The 19,830-nt window shown below is 41.1% G+C and overlaps 1 protein-coding gene across 7 annotated transcripts in view; it reads left to right on the top strand.

Moving 5' to 3' along the window:
* The first annotated feature begins 19,100 nt into the window (after window positions 1–19,100).
* Window positions 19,101–19,830, top strand: part of PLCB1 (phospholipase C beta 1) — a 683,394-nt gene continuing 682,664 nt past the window's right edge. For 5 of the 7 annotated variants that reach the window (XM_064572835.1, XM_064572837.1, XM_045885405.3 and 2 more), the window contains exon 1: window positions 19,103–19,589. In XM_064572835.1, the coding sequence (XP_064428905.1) occupies window positions 19,491–19,589 (99 nt within the window). In that variant the 5' untranslated portion in view covers window positions 19,103–19,490. Of the gene's footprint in view, window positions 19,590–19,830 lie in introns of all 7 variants that reach the window. The other 2 variants (XM_064572834.1, XM_045885403.2) reach the window with 2 other exon arrangements.

Raw genomic sequence — 19,830 nt, 5'->3', positions numbered from 1 at the left:
ATAGAATCATCAGGATTCCATTGTCTTTATGATTTAATTATTATAGTCTACCCATAAATATCACTTGCTAAATATAAGATTAAATTCATAAGATTAGATGTTCAAGATATTTATTCTTATTTCTTCAAGTTAATGCTAAGCAAAATTTTTCCTGGAGAGAAGTAATGCCTAAGTTTCTGATAATGCCAGAGAGGAACAAACACTATAATTAATTTACTTTAAAAGAGTAAGGATTAAAGCAAGTAATATAATAAAGTAATAATAACATTACAGTAATACTTCTAATAATAACTTTATAACTTTACTGTTGAATATTCTTAAGTATTTCAAAACTTTTCACCTATGTCATTGAATCGTTTTTTCATCTCATGAAATCAGCAGGATGGATATCATTGTGCTCATTTACCAAATGAGAAAACTGAAAGTCACTGTAGGCAAACATAGCATCTATATAAATCACCACATAGCTTTTATCATATTGTATTAGTGATCTTTGTTTATGTCTCTACCTCATCTATTAGGATTATGAGGTACATGAGGGTGGATATCTTGAATTATTTATTTTTGTATTCCAGGTCCTAGCCAGTGCCTGGTATATATCAGATGACAAAAAAAAAAAAAAAAATTTCAGAATAGAATTTAATTGCCTGTGGTCACAAAGCTAAGTCACATATGGCAGGGATGAAAACCAAGCCTTGTGCTTTCAATACAGCATGTAGACTGCTCATTAAAATGCAATCAATGTGTCACATGTGTTTTTAAATAAATAAACACAATAACCTTGAGTGGGTCCAATGAGATGCTATCCAACAAAGTATGAGTCAGGGGTCCCAGCAGGAAGCAGATGACATACTCTGGGTAATTGTGGAAGGTTAATAAAAGGACTATTATAAAGGTTAGGGAAGAAAACAAAGGATGGTGCTGGACCCTGCTACTAGTAACAATCACGGGGAGCCATTATTACCACTCCTAGACCTAAAGAGGTAAGGAGAAGTAGTTCCCAGAATCCATGGAGAGAGCTGTAAGGGCAACTTGATAGGAACTATTGTCTTCAGTAGATGAAACCAGCTAACTTAACCAGCAGGCAGGGAACCAGGATAATAAAAACCCTGACTTTATCTTCCTTCTTTCCCTCTGTGTCAACCTAGTGCACCCCATGACTAAAGCCAACCAGAAGACAGAGAGCAAGATACTCCTGTTAATAAATCCATCCAGGTTAGCATCCCGGGGGCCAGGGCAGAGAGCAAAATGTAGAAGGATAGAGAGTGGATCTGGAGGGGTCAAAGGAATACAACCAACATGGTGAGTTTATTATCCCAAGCCTTAAGTGACAGAAGTGAAAACTCACTTGAGTACTTAGCCTACGCTTGAGTGGAGACTGAGGAAGCTAATGTGCTTGAAAGGACCTGGTGTGCTAATGGGGTTGCTGCCAATCTTCGGAAGAGTAACTTGTTCTTGTCAAGAAGCATAAACAGATGGGGTCCATGGTTTAACTCACCACTTTCACTGCATGCAGCTGTCAGTTGTGGCTATCGTCCTGGGTTCCAGAGGGTTGCAGGCTGCAATTTGTATCCAAATTCCTCCAGAGAACAACTGGCATACTCTCTGCACGGTAAGTACAGACTCAATCCATCCACACCGCTAGTATCAAAGGATGTTCTTCATTAATTGAATGTGACAGTTCCCTTACCCCTCCTTTTTTTGGAGAACAAAATACTGATTCAAAGATTGTTCTATGAACTCCAAACAACACACACAGCAGAAGCCAGTGAATCAGTTTGGTCTATTTCTTCATGAATAGATCCTTCTGTGTGGTGTGTCTGAGAGAGTCCTAACTTGCAAAGTCTCCACACGGCTCACCCAACACTAGTCTTACTTGGCATGGCTTTTCCTCTAGGGCCATGATGATCTCAGCTGTGTTGGTGTGCAACTTGTAACACGCAGAATATTAAGGAAATGACCTGAATAAATCTCTTTCAAGCAAAGGGTCAGACTCAGGCTACTGGTATTGGTGTCTAAAAACTGGGAGAAACCACATCTGGTTCCATCATTGTATGACCCTGGTGAACTCATTAACTTTTCTAAACTCTAGTATTTCCATCTATGGAAAGAGATGTTTAACTTCACTTCCTGCATCATCTGGGTTTTGAAATCCCTGAAGGGCTACCTAATTATAAGTTATTATAACCACATAATATATAGTTATCAAACATAAATATTAATATGAAATATTTGAAAGGGTTTACATTTGCCTTTCCTTCCTGCAGAATAGTGCATGGGGCTCATGAAGTAGCATGTCTTAATTAGATAGAAGAAAGGTACATTTATTTCAATGTATCATGAAAAATTGCATGAAAATGGAAAAGTCACTCATTGGTTTTTAAGGTTCAGATTTCCTATGTGAGAAATGAGGATGATAAGAACATTTACCTCCTGAATTGTCTCTGGAAATATAAGAATATAAGAGAATACACATTTAAAAAAATCAAGTGTCATAAAAATGAAAGTTATTCCTTAGTTTAGTATAGATGATGAGTCATAACATTTAATACGTCAGTTTATTTTCATGTTACATAAATAGTGTTTTGTTACTCTTGACTAATACTAGAGTCAGAATTCTAGTCTGTGAAAATGGAATTTTTTAGGATTTCTAAAAAGAACATAGGAAAGTCATGACCTGAATGATTTTGGTCAAGTGGAAGCAAACTCTGGATTTGCAAAGAAAGAGAATACTAAAGAATGGATTTTTACAAAGTCTATTATGAGTTTTGTAAGATTCTAGACTAATAGCTAGAGACATCCTCACTCATATCATTTATCTCTTCCTGCAATAATGCTGTTATAAGCTACCACCAAACCTAATGGGTTGAGACAACAGACATTTTTACTGCTTATGAGTATGTGGGTCAGCTGGACAGATCTCTGGTCTTAGCTGGATACACCCATACATTTGCAATCAGTTATGGGTGATGAGGCAGCTCTGTTGACCTTGGCTGGGCTCTCTCACATATTTGGGGCTTGGCTGGCTCTAACCTGGTCTAGGATGAGTTCGGCTGAAATGAGTAAGTTCTTCATTGGTTTCTCACATCCAGGGCTTATCTCCTGGGTGGCTGGGCATGATTGAGGCTTGGTCTCAGAGCTGGCATAGTGTACTTCTGTACCATTTTTCTGGGCACACTAAGTCACAACTCCAGCCCAGATTTGAGGAGTAGGCAAAGACTCCACTGCTAGATGGGAGAAGCTGCAAAAGGACATTGCAGAAAGTATAGATCCAGGGAGAGGTAGCGAATTAAAGCCTTCTTTGCTTTCAGTCTACCACACCACTCTCCTTGAATTTTCTTAGGAGCAATAGCTAAAGGCTTATAAACACCTATGAAGCTTAAAAACTAAAGAAATTTTTACATCAGCATGCTCCTACAACAAGCAGCTTGCATAGAGAAAGCCGTATTTGTACTTACAGGGACCTGTAAGATACACCAACTATTTTTATAAATGTACGAGTTTGGCCGGCATGTATTTTCTAAAATCTGAAACATTCCATTTGTCCTACTTGAGCAAACAAATCAGATGCATTAAACGGTGGCGTTATACCCTTCTCAGCCACGCTTCTAACAGGATAATTCTTAAACAGCTATTTATTTTACATATTGAATTTAATTTACAGAAATATCATTTTATGAAGTTTTTCATCTTGTTTGTATTTTTAGAGGGAGGAAAGCTATCTTTACTTAATCATATTTGAGAATTCGGGCACTAATAGAAAGAACAATTATATAACATATTTACTCATATCTTTAAATACTAGAATGTATTTAAATGTATGTGTGTGGCAGAGTGGAGGGAGGAGGTTACAATTCTTAGGCTACTTCATTTATTTTTATTTATATATTTTTAAGATTTTATTTATTTGACAGAGAGAGAGCACACATGCAGGGGGAGCAGCAGAGGAAGAGGGAGAAGCAAGCTCCCCACTGAACAGGGAGCCTGTTGCGGGGCTCGATCCCAGGACCCTGGGATCATGACCTGAGCAGAAGGCAGCTGCTTAACTGACAGAGCCACCCAGGTGCCCCTAGACTACTTCCTCATTTAAACAGAGAGCTTCAAAGAAGAATTTAGATTAATGAGAATAACATTTTTTGCTTGGCCTTTGTTAATAACAGAAGTTTTTTGCTTGTATCAATATTGAATATGGAGGGGCTCCTGGGTGGCACAGTCGATTCAGCATCCAATTCTTGGTTTCGGTCAGGTCATGATCTCATGGTCTTAAGATCCAGCCCTGTGTTTGGCTCTGTGCTGAGTGTGGGGCCTGCTTGAGACCTTCTCTCTCTCTCCCTCTGCCCCTCCCCACCGCTCTCTCTCGAAAATAAATAAATAAATCTTTTTTAAAAAATTTATTGGCTATGGAGAAAATAAAATTAAAAGGTGTTATGAGAAAGTAAAACCAGATAATTGCAATGAAATCACTTAAATTACTACAGAAAATGTAAAATAATACAATTAAGGAATCAGTGGGGGGGAGGGCAAAATGCATGAATGTGGTCAAAAGGTACAAACTTCCATTTATAAAATAAATCAGTTATGGGATGTAATCTACAGCATGGTGACTATAGTTAATAACACTGTACTGAATATTTGAAAGTTTTCATCCTAAGAAAAAATTTGTAACTATGTGTGGTAATAGATGTGAACCCGACTTGTGATCATTTTGTAATATATACCAATATCAAATCATTATGTTGTACATTGAAACTAATATGTTATATGTCAATTATATCTCAAAAAATAAATAAATAAAACTACAGCCCCAGTGATGGTTTTAGATATTTCCAAATACAGCAGAAGCAGCTACCTAGCCACGGTTACCCCTCAGAAAGTGTTTGAAATCAAAAGTTAGAGTAATGCATTCAGAGTAGGCAACAGCTTTTTAAGTAGTCACGAAGTAGAAAAATAATCTTTCCTGCAATGTTTTCGTCAGACTTTAAAATGTCAGTTAACAGAGAGAGCGAGAGTTATATAGGAAACCTACGGCTATTCCAGTGGTTTGTCGTCCAAAGTTCTAATATGAATTCTTGTTTCAAATTTTCATTCTCTGCAGCTGGTTGAACTGTTTTTGAACCCACGGGCCTGTGCAAATCTACATGGTACCTGTGGAGATGAAAGTCTTATGCCGCCCTTTGGTTTCAGAGTTCTGTTTGGCTTGTATTTACCCAACATTACTGATTATCTATTGTAACCTCTTGCTCATGGAATTCATATATTTATTTAACTGAGACATTTTTTATTTTTTTATTTTTTTAAAAGATTTTTATTTATTTATTTGACAGAGAGAGAGAGAGAGCGAGAGCAGGAGCACAAGCAGGGGCAGTGGGAGAGGGAGAAGCAGATTCCCTGCTGAGCAGGGAGCCTGATGCGGGGCTCCTGGGATCGTGACCCGAGCCGAAGGCAGACGCTGAACCACTGAGCCACCCAGGCGTCCCTTAACTGAGACATTTATAACATTCTGAAATCGCATTGTTAAACCTATGTTGGAGAAAGCTGTTTTGGATTCAAATCCTGGCTTCTACATTATTCACTATATGACATTGACAAGGAGGTAATCCATTTCCCTAAACCTCATTTCCTCACCTTCAAGTTGCAGATAATAATATCACTTATCTCATACGATTATTATAGTTACCCAGGAAGTCATGTGCATAAAGTAAATATTTCCTAAGCTTTTTCTAAATAACGATATCGAGAAGTCACACTTATTTTAAAATACGCTGATATCCTAACCCATGGGAGAATCTTTGCTGGGAAAACTGACAAATATGAGAGAAAAGACTAGATATATTGATACTGAAGTAACTCAAGGAAACAGCCCAGTCTGATCATTTTACAGTATGAGCCACACTTTGTAAGCTGTGCTCATGCATTTAGAGCTTTCAGTCAGCTTTTATCCTTGCTCCACTCTTTAAAATAAACTAGCAACTAAAGGCCACCTATCTGTGGGAGGCGTCTGATATGAAAAATAGAGGCAAAGCAAGCAGGAGAAAGCAAACAGGTGGGAACAAAGACTAGCCATTAGAAGGAGACTTTAAAAATAAAGTAAATTAACATTTGAAGGGAATTGGAAATGAGCCAGAGACGCTATAAAAATCATCATTCAGAGAACAAAAACAAGCTCTTCAAAATTAAAAACATGATAGCAGAGAGGAAAACTGACACAGAAGGGTTGGAAATGTAACTGAGGAGATGGCACAGAAAATAGAGGAGAAAGACAAAGACGTGAGGACAGGAAAGAAAAGAAGAAAACCAGAGGAATGTTCTAGACGGTCCAACATCCAAAACAGGAGGTTTTCCAGAAAGAGAAACTTTCAGAAGGGGAAGTAATCAATGAAATAATTCTAGAACACTTCCCAGAATTTGGGAGCATTTCCCACAATTTTTGAAATTAAAAGACCCCAATGAATGCCATTATAATGAATGAAAATAACCGATAGTCCAAAATGCATATAAATTCAGACCACTGCGGACAAAAAGAAGATTCAACAAATTTCCAGAGAGAAAATAAATAAATGTTTTTATATGGAGGATAAAGACAAGGAGTCAGATTTCTTTAAAGCAATACTGAAAGCAAAAGGACTATAGAAAAAAGCCCCCTAAATTCTAAGAGAAAATGATTTCCAAACTAGAATGTTTCCGTTGAACCAAAATGTTAATTCGTTGTGAAGGGCAGAGAAAAAACATTTTTATACATGTCGACTCTCAAGTAATTTACGTCCCTAGCACACTGACAGGAAGTTACATAATGATAAAATCCTTGAAACCAAAAGGGTTAAGCAAAAATGAGGAAAACAAGAATTGAGAGTTCCAACGCAGTGATGAGACAAAGGGAATTCTCAGTCTGAGGAAGGGAAAGCTCCAGAAGATGGTGGTCCAGAACTTGAAGGACAGAGACTCAAGATTGGAGAGCATCAGAAGTCCCGGAGGAGGACTTCTTCAAAGACAAAGAGATTGAGAGACTATTCAGTGTGTTTGCACATATCACGGAAGTTTTGAACAACTGAGGCTCTATCTGTTGGAATTAGTGGTAACTACAAAACAAGCTGATCAAATGATAAAACAAGGCATTGAGAATAAAAATGTACAGGAAAGAAAGGTAATTGTGACAGCTGCATGACTTAGCTATGAATAGTATATACACACACACATATATATACATACATATACATATGTACATACATACGTACACACAATGTAAATATATGCATTATTACTATATATGCATGCTATTATTTCTACATGTATATATGTATTCATATACATATATGTGTGATGTATACATATATATATATGAATAACAATGTCAATACAAAATAAGAGCTAACCAAAATGAAAATAAATCTACATCCGTGGTGGGATAAGGAGGGCAGGAGAAAGATGGGGAAAAGATGTTGACAAAGAGCAAATTCCTCATCTTCCATATTGAGAAGTTAACAGATAGTGAACAGAATGAATCATTAAGTAGTAAGCTAAATATGTCATTTAATGACATGCAACTAAATGCCAAAATAATCAGGTAAAATAATTGAAAAGTACCTATATCTGGAGAGAGGGAAATCGGATAGGGTTGGGACAGGAGGCTGCTTCTCTTTATAAGAAGCTTGTAGATTTATTTGACACTTAAATACTAAGTGTTTGTATAATTGGATGATTATAAAACCTAAATGTATCTATGACATTGCTCTTATTGGTTCAATGTTCTGAAAAATATAGACAAATATTTACCCAATAAACAGTTTGGGGGGAGCTTTTAAACATGGGTACACACACACACGTGCATGCACACACTTGCACAACTGATGTCATCACTATCCCCGGGCAACTATTTTCTCGATGGGAAACATATTTTTCCTGTGTGAGTACTACAGCTATTTCTCTAATTTTAATCTGTAGATTTAATCTCACATTCTTGAGAACTCAAACCTGTCAAGCAACTTTCAGCTAAGGCTGAACAGCCAGAAAGCAGTGACCAACTGTCACCTCCTGCCCCTTCTTCTGGAATAACAAATATACGGATGTAGGATATACTTTATTACTACAACTATATGCATCCCAAAAGGGATCAAAATTTATAAAAGTCTTTGACTAAATGAGGGATTAAAAATTAAATATATTCATAGGAGATAAGAAATTATGTGACTAGATGATCTCAATATTTAAAAATTCAAGTATCACGTATGAGCAACTTAGAATCATGTAGTGCCCTTTTTCTGAGTAGCACTGGTCATTGTACCATGAGGACAAAAACCAATTCTCCCGACATTTAGGGATAAGAAAGAGGAAAGGCATGAAGACAAATGAATTTTCTGGGTATAGACATTAAGGAGCATATTAGCTTTCTCATGTGGTTCAATCATAACTTTCCACCAGAGCACACAGAAGCATATCCTAACATGGGTAACTGGCTGACTAGTATGTTACCCATGGAGAGGAGAGTCAACATGGGTATTTTTGCCCAACTTCGATAATCCATCAAAACTTAGCATGTTACTCCATCATACAGAGTTGGCTTCAGCTATTCTTGGGAAGAATATACATCTCAGGAGATGAGGCTTATGATATATGTTTGGAAGGCACTACGATTATTTTATAAACTAAAAGAGTTGGACTATCCTCAATGCCAAGATATTCTTTGATAAGAAATTAGTCCTAAGGAAGTTGGAGCCAGGACTCCAGGCCATTGGAGAAGCGCTTACTTGACTGTGGTTCTAATATACTACATAGGTGCTTTCCAACACAATGTGTGCACTCATCCCTTGGGTTTTTGACTAATGCACCCTCTGATACAGCAGATATGAGATGGGGCCCAAGATTTTGTATCTCTAACAAGCTCCCCAGGGATGCTCATCCTGATGGTCTGGGGACTACAGAGTGAGTAGCAAGGTGATAAATGATACCATAAACCTCTCATTTACAAATTCCTAGATTTCGTAGGTTGGCATGAAAGAGAGAAAACTAATTGTATAGTTTAAAAGATTGTCTATCACACAGTAGGAACTCAATTAACATCTTCTGAGTGAATACGTTCTTCTTGGACAAGTATGGAGTTGAAGAGAAACCCCAGAGAACATATCATAGCCATATTTAATGAGAGTTAGCCCATTATCTATATATGATTGGTGCAGTTTTATATTTCATTTATACAAGAAATGCTAATGAGAAATGCTATTTTAATAACTGCATTTCTCACATGGAAAGATTAATTTGAATAGTTATGTATTAGATACACCAAACATTATCTTATGGGGAACATGTATTTTGCAAGATGATTTCCTTAGATTTTTCTTTATTGTGAATTTTGCTATTGGCAGGCTGTTTTTGTGGCTACTGGGTTGTTATGTGCCAAAATTTTATATTCACTTACATTCACCTAGACAGACAGTGCTTGACTTCATATATAAAACATATCCTGCTTCAAATCTGTTGTATTATGCAGGCTTACTCTTTATAGCATACTCGCAGAATTAAAGCTATGCACCCCATGCCACAGAGAAATAAAGAAATGATACACCTATGAGGCAATAAATGCTCATTACTTTCTTTTTTTCAAGTAGGCTCCACACCCAGGGTGAAGCCCAATGCAAGGCTTGAACTCACAACCTTGAGATCAAGACCTGAGCTGAGATCAAGAGTCTGATGCTTAACTAGCTGAACTAGTCAGGTGCCCTTTTCCTCAGTTACTTTAAAAGAGAGTTTCAAGAAATCTGGAGCTTACTTCTTCCTGTATAACAGGAGTTCACAAACTGCAACCTATGGGCCAAATCCAGGTTGCCACTTGCTTTTGTAAATAAAGTCTTATTGGGGGCGCCTGGGTGGCCCAGTCGGTTAAGCGCCCGGCTCTTGGTTCAGGTCATGATCTCTGGGTTGTGAGATCCAGTCCTGCCTCAGGCTCCATGCTCAGCAGGGAGTCTGCTTGAGATTCTTTCCCTCTGCCTGCCCTGGCCCCCACCACCCTCCCCCATTCCCCACAGGTGCTCATGTGCTCTCTCTCAAATAAATAAATAAATAAATAAATCTTAAAAAAAAAGTAAAGTTTTACTGGAATATAGGCACACTCTTTCATTTACATACTGTCTATGGCTGTTTTCAGTCTGCAATGATGGGGTTGAGTATCTGTGATAGAGGATCATATGACCAGCGAAACCTAAAATATTTACTCTCTGACCTTTACTTTAAAGGGATGCCCATTCCTGACCTACAACTAAAGATGATATTCCTTCTAATAAATTATTTTGAATAGGTAACAAGAGAGATGATTATCTTCACTGGGTAAAATTAGAATTAGCATGTAGGATGGTTGCAAATTTTATATTGTTTCAGCCTTTGGAAGAATCAGTGGCAACATAGCTTAAATAACAGAATATAATTTGTTCAAGCGGGGGAGGTTCTCTCCATTGTGTTTATTTGCAACTTAATTTTTCTTTTTTAACGACTCCCTAAAACAAAAGGGACAACTTGTTTTTTAAAGCATTTTCATTTTTTTCTTTGTAGTCAAGAAGGGGGGTGTTTCTGCATCTTCATATTGAAAAATTTTTTACTGCAATTTTAAGTAAACCATTTTCCAAGTTATTTTTCTTTTTTAATTTGTAACATAAACACGGCCATCTGTTGCTTGGCTTAGCTGTTCTCTGCTCTTTGTACATATTTGTATATGGGAGTCTGATATTTAATATGTACCAATGGAGGTAATATATGGTAGGGAAATGTATATATATTTATAAAATACCTGTATCCACCCAACATACGTATGTACAAATTGATTCAATTTTTTACTTGCCTTGAGGTGTGAACCTGGCACTCTTTTTTGTGAATGCAAAATCCCAGCTCAACATTATTCTTTATCTATATGATTCAGTTTGGCATTACAAAGTCTGGTCAACAATGATGTGGGATTATTTATTTATTTCAGTCTTTAAAATTGGAAGGGAGCTGGAGTGTATTTCTTTCCTTTGAGTCATGCTATTTAGTTCAATGAAGAATGAAATTGTCAAACCCTTGTTCTGTCAGTTCCCTAGAATATTATAATGTCAACATTAATGTAAAAGATGGTTTTCAAGTGAGAAAAAGCAAAACCTCACAGTCTCTGTAAATCATCGTAGTTGACTTACATGGTGACATCTATCTCTAATTATGTAGCTGCTACCGTAGCATTGGGACTTATTTTTAATAAAATACATCACTATGCTACTCATTACTTATCCTCACAAATACTTTGAGTACAATTCTTTTCTATGAAAATCAATGTTTCTGTACTAATCCTGAACTGGTGGAATGACTGAGAACCAGCAATTTCTTCAGGAACAAAAACCCTGGAGAAATACATGGAAAAAAACAAAGACATTTTTTCTAACCTGCTAAGCAGAGCATTGAAAGGCATTTGAAGACTGATGTGGAGCAAAACAGCAACACTAGAAGCCACCAGAGTGTTTGGTGTTTGCTTCTCTATCAGTTAGGGTCAGTTGTGGCTGCCTAGGCTAAAAACCCCCAAATTATAAGGACTTAATCAAGATAGAGATTTTTTTTTTCCTCATTTAAACTCTAGATGGTCCAGGGTGATGTGATGGTTAGGAGATCCAAGAACTTCTTTCTGTTCTACCAGTCTAGCTCCTGGTTTCCATTCTCAAGGTCAGCTTCTGGCTGGCTCTGGCTCTTCGACCGTCAAGTGGGCATTCCATGGAGCAAGAAGGAGGAAGGAGGGAGGGTGAACAAAGTACATTTCTATTCCAAATTAAATTGAGGTCTGTTGGAGGAGGTCATCAAGAGGATATGACCATGGGTTGACCCATGAGCTGGACCCAGGCAATCGGAATCTCCTCACTCCCTCCCCTGTTCCAGAATGTATGTTCTGCCAACCATTCCCACAGTGGGAGCCATTTTCAAAGATGCAGCCTGGAGAGCTAGGGTGTTGTCGAGGCCACCTGGACCATATATGTGACTGAACCAAGGCAAGGCCTGTCTCTAAACTTTCAAGGTTCTGGTGGATATCCTTGTCTTGCTGCCTCCAAGACAACCTTGTATAAGTTCCTTTGCTTTTTAAACCAGCCACCTACCCATCTATCTACCTCTCTCTTTGGTCTCTCTTAGTCCCCACCCCCTCCCCCCTACCCCATGCCAGGGCTGTGTAAGGGGGCCAGTTTCAATTTCCCCTTAGGGAACTCTGGAGGTTTCCAATCAACAGAGTCCTACTGCTAATAGGCTCCGAGAGAATGGATACTGGATGGACAACTTGAGCCTCTCTGAAGAGCCTTTTAGGAAAAACAACTTTCCCTCACTGCCTTTGTATGTTTTAAATAATAATATGAGGGGTGCCTGGGTGGCTCAGTCATTAAGCATCTGCCTTCGGCTCAGGTCATGATCCCGGGGTCCTGGGATCGAGCCCCACATCGGGCTCCCTGCTCAGCGGGGAGTCTGCTTCTCCCTCTCCAACCCCCCCTGCTTGTGTTCCCTCTCTCGCTGTGTCTCTCTCTGTCAAATAAATAAATAAAATCTTTAAAGAAAGAAATAATAATATGAATAGTTATAACCAAAGAGTTTGCTCATAGATTGCTAAGGTGGAGCAATGGTAGTGAAATGAGAGAATGCTAGACAAGAAAACTAGAAACAAAGAAATGTTGTTTGCTAAAAGCCACCATTATCAGTAAATGGTGACTGAAATCTTTGTATAAGAAGAAGAAGTACAACATTGTAGAATTTAACTCTACTTTAATCAGGAAGAGGATTATTACCCGAAACCAGTCAATAGGACAAAAGTTTTTTTTTCCCAAGTGTGAACCCATTCCTTGTGTTCAAAAGCTCAAAAGTAAAAAGAAACTTCCTTTAAATTCTGTTGAGATATCACTAGAGACTCAGAGCGTGGTGGTTATATTTGAAGTGAGAGAGGACTATGGGTGTGCTGACGTTTATTTTTATAGAACAGTGCAGATACATGTCTGGAAGATAAACTGGCTCTTGAAGATTTGTATCTTGACATTCCGGAGGGTCTGGCAATGGCAGGAGGGACGAAAGGTGAGGTGAAGAGGTCTTTCTTCAATGCTTCCAATCTGTCCTGAGGCATCGCTTCTGTGGTCCTCACTCCCTAACGCCTGCATTTTCTGTGAAAGCCAGATTCTGCTGAGAGTGTCTCTCTTTAAACATTTTTGGCGCCGCACTTCCAAATTCGTCTTCTTTTTTTTTTAAATGGTGTTTAAGGCGATCAACCAGATTTCAATGAAAGCTTTTGCTTTACATGAATGATAAAATGGAGCTTAAATGAACATCAGGTATTTTTCTTGTTTTTCCAAAAGAAAAAAAATCTCACCATTTTTGTAACATAACTAAATCAATCTGAAAGCTTTTTCTCTTTTGTGTGATAGACTAGACAAAATGCATTGTGCTATTAAGAAAGGGTTGAAATAAGAGCCTCCAAGGAAAAAAAAAGTATAGGTTTTTTTTTTTTTTTCCATGTGCTGGTGATAATTTTAAGTTTCTTCTTTTGAGCCTCTGCTTATCTCAGTGTTTTATTTGATAACAGATCTCACTGAGTCAGAACTTGGCAATTGCATCATGATGCATGTTCCTATTTATCATCCAAGATGTATAAACCTTATCTCTTATATTGATGTGAAATGTAAATACGATACTAATGATATTAATGATATTTACTTCTTAACTTACGTACTCTGAAAGTGTATTTCTTGTTCACATAAGTGTATTGGGCAGGTGAGCAAGTGATCAGGGTGACCTTCACCTTGCCGCTATCCAGGGACCCAGGCTAACAGAGGTTCTGCCTTCTCCAACACATGGCTCCCAAGGTCACCATGGGGGTTGTCTTCATTCCAGACAGCCAGGCAGGGAAAGGGTATGGAGTAGCACACATGGAGGGTTTTATGTGCCAAAGACTATTTAATGTAACTCAGATGTAGTTATGTTAAAGCTGGTTCTGGGAAGTTTTCCTTCATATCTCTGCTATTTCAGAAAGGGTAGAGTTAGAGGAATCTGATGCTTACATGCAATTAAAACTTATTTATTCAAAATGGAAAAGAGCTTTTGAATTCTAGCATGTTAGAGATAAAAATGGGTATGATTAAAGTTTAGAGAATCAGTGCAGGCAAAAAGAAGTTGACTCGATCACAGACCCCAGAAATTATGTTGCTGTCTTTGAATACTGTTCATAAAAAGTTATCCTAAGGCACATTAAGGCAATAGAGTACCCTTTTGGAATAATTATAAATGCATTAACTACCACTGATTAGCACTATGTGACAGAGGCTTACCCACATGACTTCATAGCATACATAGGGTGGTGATTCCTTGTACTGGCTCTAGGGCCAAATTGTCCAGGTTTGAATTCTGGTTCTTCCAACTTACTAGCTGAAAAATCGTGGACTAACATTTAACCCTTGACTGACTCAGTTTCTTCCACTATAAAATGGAGGTAAGAATAGTAATCCATGTGAGGGGTTCATGTGAGGACTAATGAACTAAAAGTGTAAAGCCCTTACAACAGTACCTGGCACACACTAAGTTTTGATCACCATAATTCTTTACCCATTGCCCATTAGGCTATTGTATGGAAATACAATATTAGAAATATTCCGATGGGTAAGAGACTTTCCCAGGGTCCCACAGCTAGCAATTGGTAGAACTGGTTGCTAGAAAGTATGTCTGTTCAGATTAAAACACCAGTTCGTCCCACGATGGCAGGCTGTAAGTGAATTATAAGAGACTGGGCTACATACCATAGTTTTCTAGGGAAATTGGGAATATTTATATCATATTGTGTTTGAAAGCAGAAAGAAATTGCTCAGATCTAAGTTATAGGTTCTAGAAGTGACTAGCCTAGTGGTGAAGAGGCAAGTTCTAAAGTCAGTGTTCTTTGGTCTCAATCTCACTTCTAATCTGTGTGACCTTGAGCAGGTTAATTCATCCCTCCAAGTCTCAACTTTGTAATTAGTAAAATGGGGGATAATAATATTGTCCACCAGATCAGCTGGGAGTAACAATATGGCTTAAGCAATAAAGACACTTATCAGGAAATCTAGAAGTGGTCAAAGAGTTAACAATCTCATGAAGGGCCATATTTGCATGTTTCTACTTGGCCATTCTTTTTACACAGCAATGTACTGCGGAGAGAGAGAGAGGGTCGGGGGAGAGAAATGCTTCCCTAAAGCCCTACCTTTCTAATTCATTGGCCAGATTTGGGTCTCTTAACCACCTCCTAAACCAATCAAAGACTAAGGAGAACAGGATTCTACAACTGGTTTAGACCAATAGACCAATAATTGTTCATTCCCTGGGAAGAGGAAGGGGGCACCTTCCCTAAGCATCTGAATCAAATCAAGGTTTCCTTACAAGAAAAAGAGGGTGGGAGGGTGCTGTTGAATAGTAAGCATTAAGTTATTGAGCGTCTGGGAGGTGCTTAGCTTAGCGCTCTGGCCTATAGTGAATACTCAGTAAAGGTTAGCTTTGCCAACTCCCTGAGGCTGACATTCTGGAGGGCAGATCTGTGCTCTCACAAAAAAACAAAAACACAAACAAAAACAAAACCCCAAACACAGAACTTTCTATTGTTTTAAAAACAGAACACTGAACTTGATGGATCATAGGCTTGGCTCACACAATTTTGGACGTCCCTACAGGTCCCTTTGCACGACAAAAATCCCCACACTTTAAAAGTATTTCTGCCTTGTATCCTTACCCAGAGGTGTGGAAAATGAGGGGGTTGAACCAACCTGCCTCAAGCCTCATCATACATGTTGAAGAGATTTATCCCATAGCCTTCCTGGATCAAACTGCATTCTCTTGCTGGCACAGGAAGTTCTGGGAGCCCATGTTTGTCTTGAAAGACCAACACTCTTCAGAATTCTACAGCTTTATTCTCCTTATATGCACATTCACAGCAACAGCTGGGAAGGAACAAGAATGCTATATGAATGACTCACTCAGCTACTGCTACCATGATGGTATCTAACAAATGACCCTCTCAGTAACATTCAACAATGAGCATCTATTTATTTTTTTAAAAGATTTTATTTATTTGACAGAGAGAGACACAGCAAGAGAGGGAACACAAGCAGGGAGAGTGGGAGTGGGAGAGGGAGAAGCAGGCTCCCCACCGAGCAGGGAACCCGACGCGGGACTCGATCCCAGGACCCTGGGATCATGACCTGAGCCAGAGGCAGATGCTTAACCATCTGAGCCACCCAGGCACCCCAACAATGAGCATCTATTGTCATGTTCACAAGTCTGCAGGTTGACTGGGTTTTGGCAAATCTAGGATGGGTTTTGTCGGATTGTCCTCTAACCTGGGGATTAGGCCTTGGTATGCCTCATGTGGCTCCCTGAAATATGTTTATCTCATGGCAATGACAAGAAACCCAAGGGGGCAAGCCCAACCTCACAAGCATATTTTAAGCCTTTGTTCACATCAATATCTCCTAACATCCCATTGGCCAAAGCAAGTGCTACAGTCCAACATCAATGGGGTGGATAAATCACAGGCATCTAGTTGAAAACTGCAAGGTCACATGGCAAAATGTGTGGATACAGAAAGGAGCAAGGAAAAGAACAAGGAAGGCACCACGAAGAAGCTAGGTCTACCTTTTCATTTGGTTACAGCCCATTTCTAATCCTCCAAATTACTCTTCTAGAGGGCACATCTCTTATCTGTCTTGCCTTCCTTAGCCACTCTGGTGGGTAAAACCTATTTGACCAAGAATCCTTCCTGTAGATAATGGAGAGATTGCAAGGGGAAAGAAAAGACAAATAAAGAGAAAAAACAGAATAGGAAAGAGAAAAGAACCACTCTGGTAGGATCCATTGTAAGGACAATTGAGAAGGCCAGGAACCCTGGAGGCAGTCTTGTTGTATCCTCTAAAGTAGGGAAAAGCAACATGGGATCGTGACTAGAGACTTCTGCAAGGTAACTGGCAAGCCAGGGCTGCCAGGCTGAGTTTTACTCAGATTTTAGTTTAGGGACATGTGATCCAGATGAAACAAGTCAGTCTTTACAGGGATTCTTTCTAGCAAGTGGCTTCCAAGGACAAGGTGAGCTCCCCCACCCCCCCAAGAGAGCAGGAGTCAGGTGTATGTTCACCAGGTTATCCCTGGTGATTCCTATAGTGCCTAGTATATAGCTGGTGATCAATACATATTTTTTGAATGCACTGAACTATTTAATAAGCAAATTTCCCCATTGAAGTTTTGGTAATGCTTTGACTTAGTTTATAAACACTGGGCCTGGAAAACCGTAGGGGCAGAGGTTAGAGAGAACAAATGCTTAAGAGAAAGGAAGATTTCTCTCATTTTTTTCTTTGTTCATATACTGTTTCTTCTTTTTAAAAATCAGTTTCATTGAGATAAATTTTATTTTATTTTTATTTTTTAAAAATATTTTATTTATTTGACAGAGAGAGAGAGAGACAGCGAGAGAGGGAACACAAGCAGGGGGAGTGGGAGAGGGAGAAGCAGGCTTCTCACAGAGCAGGGAGCCCAATGCTGGGCTCAATCCCAGAACCCCGGGATCATGACCTGAGCCGAAGGCAGACGCTTAACGACTGAGCCACCCAGGCGCCCCAAGACAAATTTTATTTATGATAAAATGTAATCATTTTAGTTCTATGAGTTTTGACAAATGTGTACCTGCGTGATATAGAACATTTCCAACACTCCCCAAAGCTCCCTGGTGCCCCTTCTCTGTCAATCCCTGCCCATTCCTGGCCACAAGTGACTAATAACCTGCTTTCTGCCAATATAGGCTAGTTTGCCTATTCCAGAATTCCTCCAGTTGTTTGTTTACCCATTAAACCTGTTGATTGACATATGTAGTTTCCAGTTTGGGCTATGATGAAGAAATCCATGAACACTGTTACATAAGTCTGTGTGAACATACATTTTCTTTTTTTTTTTTTTTAAGATTTTATTTATTTATTTGAGAGAGCGAGAATGAGAGAGAGTACATGAGAGGGGGGAGGATCAGAGGGAGAAGCAGGCTCCTCGCTGAGCAGGGAGCCCGATGCGGGACTCAATCCCGGGACTCCAGGATCATGACCTGAGCCGAAGGCAGTTGCTTAACCAACTGAGCCACCCAGGCGCCCGAACATACATTTTCATTTCTCTTGGGAAGTCCTGGGTTTCAGGATAAGTAAACGTTTGACTTTTTATAAGAAACTGCTCCAAAATGGCTTTACCATTTTATACTCTCTCCAGCAATGGATGAGAGTTCCAGTTGCTCTATATGCTATCAAACACTGGTATTATCAATTTGAAATTTTACCTATTTTGATGGGGGTCCTCTCTTTTTTACGAAATGAGAAATGTTTGTTGAAAGAGGACATTCTTAGATTCATGTTACTAAATGAGCAAGTTTCTATCCATAAGACACCTCTCTCTCCTTTGTCTTTCCTCTCCCTCTGTCTCTCTCTCTCTCTCTCTCTCTCTCTCCCTCACACACACACACACACCACACTACGTGGAGAGGGGGCCTTCTGTCTCCATGGGAAACAAAACCATTGTTTCTCTTAGGATGGACTTTCTTTCTCAAAAGCACGACTTAACCGCATGCCCCTGCTTCAAGACCAGCGCGCTGCAAACTCTTAGGCGCCGCAAGGTTTCCCCAAAGAGCTCTCACGCCGCCTCTCAACTGCTCTCCTCTCTACCAATAAATAATAATTGTCTTTGCAAAGAGCTGGGTTGTGGCCGCGCTGGAGAGCTCCAGCTAGGGGCTGCCTCTCTGATCGCTCCCGACCTCTCCCTCTCCCCACCCAGTTTGGATGCGAAGACATTCCAGGCTCCGGCGCAAGTTCCCCGGAAAGCCCCAGGGAACGCGCGGCTCGCGGGCACCCCGGGCACCCCGGCAACCGGGGCATGGGGCATGCTCAGAGGGCGCGCGGGCGGCGCAGGCGTTGGCTGCAGTGGGGCCCAGGAGCCGGGAGGTGCCGCTGCGTCCCCGCTTCCCGGCGCCTGACCCAGCGCGCAAAGTTGGGCTGGAAGCCGCCGGGGGAAGGAGGGACCGAGCCAGCGAGGGTGGCGGGGAAGCGGGGCGGGAGGAGGAGGGAGGAGGGGAAGGAGCCGGGGGGGGGGGGGGCGCCGAGCGTGTGTCACTCGCGCTCTCCCTCTGTGTATAGAGGATGTGCTGAATGGTGCGCTTCGAGGCGGCGGCGGCGGAGGAGCAGTACCCGGCGGCAGCTGGCAGCCTCGGCAGCCCGGCTCGGCTTCCCTTCGCCCTCCGAGGCTCCGCAGCCACCGCGGGCGCCCGACCCCGCGTCCCGCCCGGGGCATGGCCCGGCGCCTGGCCCCCGCGCGCCCCGCCTGCTGAGCGGCGCCGGAGGAGGTGCGGAGGCCGGGAGGCCGGGGGAGGCCGGCGGGAGAACAGAGTCGAGCGCCTCGCGAGCCGAGAAAGGAGCCCGCGCCCCGCGCCCCGTCCCTGCCGCGCTCGCCCGGGCCGCCCGGAGCCCCGATGAGCCCAGATGGCCGGGGCTCAGCCCGGAGTGCACGCTTTGCAACTCAAGCCCGTGTGCGTGTCCGACAGCCTGAAGAAGGGCACCAAATTCGTCAAGTGGGATGATGTAAGTCGGGGGCGGCGGGCTGGGGGCCCCAGCGGGGGCGCGGGGCACGGGGCCGGGCACGGGGCGGGCGGCGTGGGGGTGGGGCGAGGGGCGCGTTATGCAATGGGCGCCCCGGATCGGGCCGGGGCGGCCTCGGGGCGCGCGGGGTGGCCACTGCCGAGGCGGCTGGCGGAGAGCAGCGGCTTAGCGCGCGCTCCTGGGCTCCACGGGTTCAGGAGTTGCCATCCTTGCTCGGTCTGGC

This window comes from Mirounga angustirostris, unplaced genomic scaffold (genome assembly GCF_029215605.1).
Source record: "Mirounga angustirostris isolate CCGP_5_RB_7025 unplaced genomic scaffold, mMirAng1.0.hap1 SCAF_10, whole genome shotgun sequence".
Lineage (NCBI taxonomy): Eukaryota > Metazoa > Chordata > Mammalia > Carnivora > Phocidae > Mirounga > Mirounga angustirostris.
Note: the sequence above shows the minus strand (reverse complement) of the source record. Positions and strands in the feature narration are given on the sequence as shown.